The sequence below is a fragment of the Akebia trifoliata genome, chromosome 1 (assembly GCF_017979445.1).
Source record: "Akebia trifoliata isolate Shusen 1 chromosome 1, ASM1797944v1, whole genome shotgun sequence".
Lineage (NCBI taxonomy): Eukaryota > Viridiplantae > Streptophyta > Magnoliopsida > Ranunculales > Lardizabalaceae > Akebia > Akebia trifoliata.
The window spans coordinates 29,336,290-29,346,336 of record NC_141375.1 but is presented as its reverse complement, the minus strand read 5'-3'; the positions used below and the strand labels follow the sequence as shown (position 1 = coordinate 29,346,336).

General features: G+C 36.2%; 1 protein-coding gene and 1 non-coding gene across 3 annotated transcripts; one reads left to right on the top strand and one right to left on the bottom strand.

Annotated features, from left to right (window-relative positions):
• Nucleotides 1-1,353: 1,353 nt before the first annotated feature.
• Nucleotides 1,354-8,557, top strand: LOC147411559 (DEA(D/H)-box RNA helicase family protein). 2 transcript variants are annotated; one of them, XM_086449837.1, is made up of 9 exons: nucleotides 1,354-1,782; nucleotides 1,887-2,045; nucleotides 2,975-3,247; nucleotides 3,877-4,200; nucleotides 5,625-5,816; nucleotides 5,888-6,043; nucleotides 6,574-7,004; nucleotides 7,349-7,506; nucleotides 7,979-8,557. In XM_086449837.1, exons 2-9 carry the CDS (start codon nucleotides 1,929-1,931, stop codon nucleotides 8,323-8,325), a joined length of 1,998 nt encoding a protein of 665 aa, XP_086305963.1. In that variant the 5' UTR covers nucleotides 1,354-1,782; nucleotides 1,887-1,928; the 3' UTR covers nucleotides 8,326-8,557. The 2 variants fall into 2 exon arrangements, with proteins under 2 accessions (XP_086305963.1, XP_086305954.1); XM_086449828.1 differs by having other exon boundaries at nucleotides 1,357-2,045; nucleotides 7,979-8,556.
• Nucleotides 8,558-9,691: 1,134 nt separating this feature from the next.
• On the bottom strand, nucleotides 9,692-9,765 carry TRNAE-UUC (transfer RNA glutamic acid (anticodon UUC)). The gene has a single exon. It is a non-coding gene; the product is annotated as a tRNA-Glu (tRNA).
• Nucleotides 9,766-10,047: the final 282 nt, after the last annotated feature.

Genomic DNA, 10,047 nt, shown 5'->3' with positions numbered 1-10,047 from the left:
GTCAATCGTAATTGATTTGAGCATAATGGAGATATTTCATTTGAAGCTCGTCTGATACTGATCAATGGAGCTAAGAAGTGATGAAGCTCCGAAATAAAGACGAGAGCAATCAAGTTGGGGTTTGAAGGTTTTGGGATATTTTGGACATAAATTTCCTAAAACACGAGGGCATTTTTAGAAAACACTACTTTTTTCTTAACAGTGAAATGACTCATCGCAAGAGTATTTTTACCACTTTTCAGTGGAGTAACTATTTTGAACTTTTCAAGTTGGAGCAAATATGACTCTTCATGGGAATTTTTTTATTTTTATTTTTATTTTTTGTATAATAATGAGTTTCTAACTAGAAATCTTCACTCGGTTAAAAGTATCAACTGACGTGGCATAGACACGGAATCATAGATCTTTTTTTCTCAACATACAAAACTGCACATCCCCATTAAAGATGTGTTGTTGTGCATCCTGAGCAAAAATATATATGGTTTCATGTCCGTGTCATGTTAGCCGAGCATTGATCCAGTGAAGAATTTTTAGTTAGTAAATCAACATTCAAATTTGTACTTTGCTATTTGAAGCAAACACACGATTTATTGCTTATAGCTAACCACAAGAGCTGGAAGTCAAGCCGTATCCAAACACAAGCTATAAAGCAGTTAATCAAGTCGATTGTTGTACATGTGGGATACTTATTTAATTTAGTTTATTAAAACCTTCTTATCTTATTTATTTAGAATACCTTATACACCCTTGAAACCTTATAATATATCATCTACCAAATTGACATTGGGGTGAAAAAAATAGAGAGCTGCTATTGGCTCCCCAACTTTTGATAGTTACACTACAATTAAAAAATAAAAAAAATCAATCAATGATTGAGAATAAGTAGAAGTTGGAATGCCACAGAAACTTTTCTCTCTCTCTCTCTATATATATATTTTCTAGATTTAAGATTTTAAATGAGTCTAGTCCTAATTGTAAATAATTATTGAAGTTGTTAATGTTGAGATAATTACTTGAACCAAACTTTTTTATATTTTTTTAATATCATGGGCAAGTTGATTTTTAACACACCACCACAAACTTTTATAATGTTGAATGGTGTGTTTTAATCTTAAATTAAAGTGTAATAAATAATTTAAGAAATTGGGGTGTAATAAGTAAAATTTTAGGTGCCAATAGTAATTCTTAAAAAAAAAAATGTGAATATTATCACATTTTAAGTAAAATTCTAAGTAAATTTTTTTTTTTTTTTTTTAAATTTAAAATTCCCTCTGAAAGGTATCAAATAGGGGTTTTGGCTGGACCCAACCTTATTTCGCTCGGCATGGACCGAATTTGGGTGGTGTTTGTGGACTCAATAGTTTTCAGATTGGGCCGGCCTGGACCGAGTTTGACTGTATTAACCTCATATGCTTTCGAACGTATGAAGAGTTGCGTGAGCTCTATCTGTGAATCGTTGGATTCAATTCTTAGTCCACGTGGCGAAAATCTCAGTGTCTTGAAACTCAACCGAAAACCCTAAACCCTGTCACTCAACCCTCCCTCCAAAATCTCCACTCTCTCCTTCTCAAAACTCCGAATTTTTATTTCTCTAAACGCTAATTCAACCCCTCTTAGAACAACATCCTCTCAGATTCATGAAATCCCACAAAAAATCCCCAATGAAGAAACCCAAATTGAAGAGACCCAAATCGAAGAACCCATTACCTCGAAAGCTAAAACAGGAATTACAGGAAATAGAATTACTCGAGTCATGGATCGAATTCGGAAAGCCAGATTCAGGTTCGAACCCTCTGTCGATCAAACCATTGCCGTCTAATACTCCAATAGGTCGCATCAACGATAATTTATTCTCTCCTTACGTCGGTTGCGAGAAGTTCAATCAGTTGCCATTATCGAAGTATACGAAGGATGGTTTGACTAAATCGATGTTTAGAGTGATGACTGAAATTCAAAAGGCTTCGTTGCCGCATTCGTTGTGCGGACGTGATATCCTCGGTGCGGCGAAGACCGGGTCTGGCAAGACTCTGGCTTTTATAATTCCGGTGAGTTCTCTTAGGAATTAGGGTTTATGATTATATTTTGTGATGAGTTAGGGTTTTTTTTTATATTGTTAATTTGTTTTTAGTAACTTTTGAATGCGTGAAATTGATTAAAAAACACAACTTTGGTTTCCTTATAGATAATTTAAATTTAGGTTTAAGTCTGTTGTTCCTCAATTGCTGAAATTATTCCCTACTAGAGTTCAATTTCTGCTTACTCATTAATTGTTTTTAAATATTTATTATGCACAAATTAGTGAAAGTCTTAAGTTTTGGATCAGCATATAGAAATTACCCTGAATGTTTTAGAGACTTTTCTTCAGTTTTATTTCTAATTTAATTGTTGTCTAAAGTGGAATAGTGTTCTTTAAGAATGGTATTAAGGTAAAAAAGAAAGTTGAAATAATCTATAGGTCCCCAATGGATTATTCTTTGAGGACTTTGTTCTTCGGTGGGACTTGGTTTGTAACTTTGAGGCTGTCTAGGGGTTTGTTCCCTGTCTTTTGATAAGTTGTATTTGGGGCCATCTCGATCCCGCTTTTCTTTTTCTTCAATAAAATTTTTAAGTTATAAAAAATAAAATAAAAAACTATAGGTCGGCAATACATTCAAGGCTTATATTGTTCAAAATATGAAAAGATCATAATCACGAGTCCGAGTTAGGATTCATCAACGAGTCAAAATCATCAATATTGTCACCATCATTTTTATCAAGGTCATCTCCTCTTAATAGTACATCAAGATCATCTTTCAATTTTTTCAACATAATCATGTTTTCTCAATTTATTTGTTCACTTGTGAATCTTAATTACGTATTAATTAATTTTGTGATATATGGGCTTTGTCTATAATCACACTTATGTGCTTTAGGGATTGAAAAGTATCTATATCTTCAATTTTAGTTAAATTAATCATATACTTTGGTTTTTCAGGTTTTAGAGAAGTTATATAGAGCAAGATGGGGTCTTGAAGCTGGGGTAGGAAGCATTATAATAACTCCCACATGGGAATTAGCAGGTCAACTTTTTGATGTATTGAGAGCCGTAGGGAAGCATCATTGTTTCAGTGCGGGCCTTCTAATTGGTGGGAAAAATGTTGAGATAGAGAAGGAGTGTGTCAATGGTTTGAATATCTTGGTGTGCACCCCTGGTCGGCTTCTTCAACACATGAATGAGACTCCAAATTTCGATTGCTCAAACCTCCAGGTGAAAATAAAGCAGTACTTTTGAAGATGAGCTTGTTCTTCTTATGTTTGCCATACATTTGACATGAATATAGAGAGACTAGAATGCACAATTCACTGGTTCCACATGGGAGAAATCCCAAGTCTAAAATATCATCATTACTGGGTGATCCTAATTGTCGTATACATTGATTTCCTTAGTAAATTATGCCCATCTTTCCTTTCAACTAGGCCACTTGAGGTAACAAAGATTTCAAGACCACACCACCACGACCACAACACACACACAACCAAGCAAACAAAGAAAAAACAAATATAGTTTAGTTACATTCATCAAACTTAGATCTAAAGATGTCTTTTCTCAAACTACCTGGATGGTACTCCCCCCCCCCCCCCCCCCCCCCACCACCCCCCCAAAAAAAAAAAATATATATATATATCAATAATAATAGACACCCACACAACCAGATACTCAAACACGAACAAACAAATATAGTTTAGTGTTACATTCATCAAACTTGGATCTAAAAAGGTCTTTCTCAAGCTACCTGGATGGTGCTACATGAATGATGGAGGCATGAAGCTTGGTTTCCTTCACTTTCCTGCTCATATTCAAATATTCCTCTAATTTAGCTACTGATTTGGGTACAGGTTTTGGTGCTTGATGAGGCAGACCGGATCCTTGATGTAGGATTTAAGGAGCAATTAAATGCAATTATCTCACAGCTCCCGAAACAGCGGCAAACATTGCTTTTCTCAGCAACCCAAACAAAGTCTGTTCAGGACCTTGCTAGGTTAAGTTTGAAGGACCCGGAGTATCTCAGTGTTCATGAGGAGTCTGTGACAGCCACCCCTAGTCGTTTACAACAAGCTGCAATGATCATTCCTCTTGACCAAAAGTTAGACATGCTGTGGAGCTTCATAAAGGCACATCTTAATTCAAAGACTCTTGTGTTCCTTTCAACCTGCAAGCAGGTAAATTAACACAATTATTTTCTTGTACATTAGGATATAAACTAAGAAAGTGATAATTAAATTCGGTACAGTGAAATTGAGGAGAGCATTACACATTTGTTGTTGTTGTTGTTGTGGATGATGATACAATATAGTAAAGAAATACCTTAAAGTCACTTGCATTTGTTTCTGCAATTAAAATTGTTTTGACTCTAGGTTTGGACAAAGTAATCCACCGTTTTTGTGTTTGTCTCACCAAAATAATTAACTAAGTGGGAAACGCAGGTCACCCATAAGGTTCTGCTATTCTAGAAAAGTAGGAAAAGGGTTTCCTATGTGTGAGAAGAGATTCCTAATCCTCAGGAATAATAGAGCTCGTACACACAATCCTCCAAAAACCCATCTCTCTCTCTCTCTCTGAAAACCAAGTTACTCTCTTACACACACCATGACCAGAACACAGAGCTCTCATGCTCCTCTCTCTCTGTCAGACCAATTTATTTGGATGGTCTGGATTGGTTATCATCCCTGATTAGATCAATGTGTTGAGTTAGTAGGCAGGGCTTATTGTTTGATTATATGGTTGGTGAGGGAAAGGGTTAGTTTCAGAAATTAACTTGACTCGTTGTTCTGCAGAGAAGTTGGTTTGGTCAAGCAGTTGTAGGAGTAACAGATCCATTGGTTCTGTTTCAGTACAGTTAGCTCCACCCTGTTGGACATGGAAGTCTAAAAGCTGATAGAGTAGATTAATATTTTTTTGCAATGTGTTAGTAGTATAAGATACCCTTTGGTTTGTTACATCTAGCACATTTTCCTCTGGATGGGATCGAATTATCTATAATTTTTCCGGACATCTGTCGGTATTTGTTTATTATTTTGATACTTGTTGAATCTTTGTTAGAACTTTGTTCTCAACTATTTCTGTTCTTAGTCTTTTACATCCTTATTAGCATTTAGATGTGCAGAGGCCTGATTCCTATTTTATACAAACATGGAGTCTTTTTTGGGACACATTTTCTTTATTCATTGTTCATTTGCAGAGTTTGGGAGCGAAAGAGCAATGGATTTTCGAGCAGGGAATAAATGCCCCCTGCCATTATCTACTTTTTTGAAGGGTGCCTAATTGCCTTCTCAATTTTGTATTATTTATCTATCCAAAACAGAAGCCCAAAACAGAGACACATAAACTAAGCTTTGTTTCTTATCAATCCAAACCAATTCATTGCCTTTGGAGACCTCTTAGGCAGGATCAGTCCAAAGGTTTAATTCTCTATGTTACTTAATGCTTTGAGTGTGTGGCGTGAGAACTTCTTTATGTCCTGTCATCATGTAATGAGTATTCCTCTTTTACTTTTATCATTTAGGAATGCATCTTAACAAAAACGTATGCTTTTTTTTAATTAAAAATATTACTCTTGGTTCAATTAAAATGCTTTATCAAACAGGTGAAATTTGTTTTCGAAGCTTTCAAGAAGCTGCGTCCTGGAATTCCTTTGAAATGTCTACATGGACGGATGAAGCAGGAACGGAGAATGGGGATATATTCGCAGTTCTGTGAGGAGCGCTCTGTCCTCTTCGCAACTGATGTGGGATCTAGGGGCCTAGATTTCAATAAGGCAGTTGATTGGGTTGTCCAGGTGAGTATCGTTAGGGAAGAACCAAGTTTTTGTTGGAACTGTTCTCTGAGCTAATTTCCATCTTTCTTTAGGTGGACTGTCCAGACGATGTCGCGACTTATATTCATCGTGTCGGCCGCACTGCTCGTTACCATTCTGGAGGGAGGTCAGTTTTATTCCTGCTGCCTTCAGAGGAAGAAATGCTCAAGAAATTACATTCGGCAAAAATACCGATACAGTTAATAAAGGTAGTATAATCTTCTTCTCCCCTTTTCTGCTAGATTATTAGATTGTATTCCAGCTAGTTATCCTAATAAAGGAGAAAGAGAGAAGAAAGAACAAATACAGTGGGGTCTGATTGCTTTTTTATCTCTGGGATTTCTGTTTCCGAACTTGAGAATTTGCGACATAAGTCTAGAAACTATCTTCTCATGAAAAAGAACACAATGTGGGCCCATGAATTTATCTATACACTTTATTGTTGGGCCACCTCTTCAATAACACTCCAGATTAGAGAATCTAAAATTTCTAACTTCATAATTTTATTAGTTTTTTCTCTAAACCATTAAATTGGTTCTCCTTAGCTGCCCAAGTCTTTGCTTGTTTTAGCTCTTAAATGGAATTTTAATATTACTGATTTATGTGCTTTTAGGCTAGAGTGACACACCAACTGAATTTTCTGATTGATGCATGGGAACTCTTGATGTATCTCCAATGATTGAGCTCCTTTTGGATATACTAGCTGTTTGTATGCTAACCTTGCGCTTGTATTTTTCAGGCGAACACAAAAAGACTACAGTCAGTTTCCAGACTGATGGCAGCTTTACTAGTTAAACATCCGGATATGCAATCTACAGCTCAAAGAGCCTTCATCACATATTTGAAGTCTATATACAAACAGCGGGATAAAGAGGTCTTTGATGTTATGAAACTACCCATAGAAGAGTTTTCTGCATCATTAGGTCTACCCATGACCCCAAAAATTCGTTTCTTGAATCAGAAAACCAAGGCTAAAATAATGCCTGAGGAAGCCCCTCCTCAACAAGAGAATGCCTTAAAAATTGATGTGGGAAAGACCCAAAGAAAAAAGGCGGTTACTGATAAATCCAGGGAAGAAGACCTAGGCGAAGAAGCTGAAAATGGTTTTCTGTTGGCTAAGGAGAATCAGATAGATGTGATAAGAATTGAAAATGAAAGTGAAGTGGTTAGGTACGTTCTGTTGAACTTTCTATCTAAGGAAATTAATTGTACATTATTCCATGCATCTGGCCCACAGTGGGAAGTAAGCTGGGTATGATGGATCCAAATTCCAAACTAGCCAAAGAATTAGTCCAATTGAATGGTCATCTCTTATATGTCCTACATAATTATTACTACCGAATAGGAGAATTTAATAGATTAGAAGGCTTGGATCATTGTACTTTTGTGTATCAATGCTGTGGTAGACCATCTTACCTGAGTTTTTCCCCATCCATCTCTTATAAATTTGTGTTAATCTCTTTGTTCTAGATTTTGGGTGGTAATCAATTTCTTATTGATAATTGTTTCTATAGCCTGGCGACCAGGGTTCTCAATAAGAAGAAGCTGAAGATTAATATACACAGACCAGTAGGGACAAGAATGGTCTTTGATGAGGAAGGCAATACACTTCCCCCACTTGCAGCGTTATCTGACATGAAGAGTGGGGATGGCTTGCTTCGGCTTGACAAAGGTATACACAGTTGACATTAGAAAACAAGTTGACTTGTTAACTCAGAACAAGTGAAAAAGAAGAAAAAAAACCTTAAATATTTTAAGAGACGGAAAAAAAAAAAGTTGGTCTTGCTGCTCGTTGAGGGTATCAATATCTATGCATTGGAGGTGGTGTTTTTTTTGTCCCCTGAAAAAAAAGAAGTGGAAATACAAAGCACCCTTTCACACACTTGGGTCTGCAAGGAAAGCACCACTGGACCAAATTTGTTTGTAAATACTAATTCTTTAAAAGTTTCTCCATGTCAAACAACCTTGGAGCTTTGGTTGGGTAGGCTTGTCAAGATTGCTAAACAAAACCCAATCACTAGTAGCCTATGCATGAATTCTCTACTATGTCCACATCCCTATTCAATTTTGCTTTTTTGTCTTTACTGATACTAGTTTGTCATGTTATTATATTTGGTTGAAATTTGTATTTGTATTTATTGCAGTAAAAGAACGATATGAGAAACTTAATGACGAGATGAAACAGCGGGACAAGGAAGACAAGCTTGTGCACCGCCAGCGTCTCCGAGAGAAGAGGATTAAGGAGAAGATGAAGTTGAAGAGAGGGAGGGAGGATGAAGAAGAGGATGAGGAGAGTGAGGAGGATGGTTTTGGGTTACAAAGAGAAGAAATTGGTAACCCAGTGTCCAAGAAAACGAAGATGTATTTTGACAATGACGATGATGATGGCAAGAAGGAAAAGAAGGATAAATTGGATTTTGGTGCTGACACAATCTCTCTTGCAGAGCAAGAAGCGCTGGCTCTTAAGTTGTTGAATTCTATGCATTCATAAGTTATTGAGATTTGAGATGTTGTACAAGGAGGTCAGGGTTGAGTTATCATTCGTCAAGTTAGAAAGGTAATTTCTAGCTTGCAAACTTTTTTTGTTTTTCAGGAGGTTTTCAATCTCCATTTTTAATCAATTTTGGTATTCTGTATTTTGAGGGAAATTAATTTAACGAAAATCTGAGCCTTTATTATTTACAAGATATAGCTGCCCACGGTATATCTTGCATGAGTATGATTAAACTGATGTTTGGTGATGAAATGGTGATGTTGCTTGAAATCTTTTTCCTCTTTTTTTGCACATACTGGTAAAAGCATGAAGTAACGTGTTTCTTTCTATCACCATCTACAAGGAGACTGCATCTTTTGCCAAGACCTGTGATTCAACATTGTCACCAAAGTACTTTGAATTTCAACCATGTCTTGTGGTAAATTTCAGAGAATTCTGCATTACATCGTTGTCCTCAAGTTGGTTGCAAACAATTTTAGGAGTTGTTTCCTGCACATTTGACTCTGCAAAAGCACTTTAGCGCGTCTACTCTTATTGAGCTAAATCCAAATGACATGATAATTTGTATGAGTGGTCCATGCTTGCTGGCTAAAGTATGTCATGATCAAAGTCGAAAATGGATACAAGCAAAAAAAAAGGTTGCCCAGAGCCACAAAAGCGCTTCCTCCAGAAGTACATGCAATGGAAGCACTCCCATGAACTGCATTCCGAAATGAGGCCTTAATTAACGAGTATCATGTGTTGATGGTTCAGTGGTTCATCAACTTCAAAGAACCTTGTCAATCTAAAAAGTACAGTGGTCTATATATTCTATCCTAAACCCCTGAGAGTCAAGGAATTGTCCGTCAATTGAAGGTTCCAAGAATGAGTAAAAAATTCGTTCAGATACGCACCCACCTACACCCATTGGTGGACCCTAAAAACGAAGAACTAGGCTTGTTATAGATATTGATCTATGGCTTTTAGACTTGACCTTTTTCATCCATTGATAGCTGTGCATTGGTCTTGGACAATTTTTTTGTTTGTAGATAGTAGGACGAAAGTTTCCATCTTAGTTTTTTTTTTTTTTTTTTTTTTTTTTTAATGTTTAGGTCAACAATGCAAGAGGTGATTTTAGATCATTAATACACATTGAGATAATTTTCAGGTTTCCCTTCGGATTTTGGGGATATTTTGATCAAACACAATCGCACGGATAATAGTCAAATCCCCATACTTGAAGGGGCAGGCTTCATGGTTGAAGGAAATTAATTAAATATTTATTGCGATTAAAAGATTGTTGAAAAAACAATTATATGGGAGCTTCTGAATACCTGAAGTAATATAAATATTTAAAGCAACTTTATAATAAAAATTAATTGATTTCCATTGCCGGGATTTGAACCCGGGTCGCCTGGGTGAAAGCCAGGTATCCTAACCGGACTAGACGACAATGGATTTGTGGTAGTATGTAATATTTATTTATTTTAATATATTTCATATATTTTCCATAAAATCATACAAAAGAAATTAGGTCTGATGAGCGAATCTTAACCGTTGGATATATCACATTTTTTTGACGATAAATATTCCATAGAGCTACAGTTTTGATGGTGATATACCTCCCATCAAGCTACAAGTTACAATTATGGGAGGATAAAAATCTCATCCATCCCTTTGTGTGGGTCCTATTGTATTACTTTCTTTATTCACCCATTTATTGTCTTTCTTTTCTGCCGC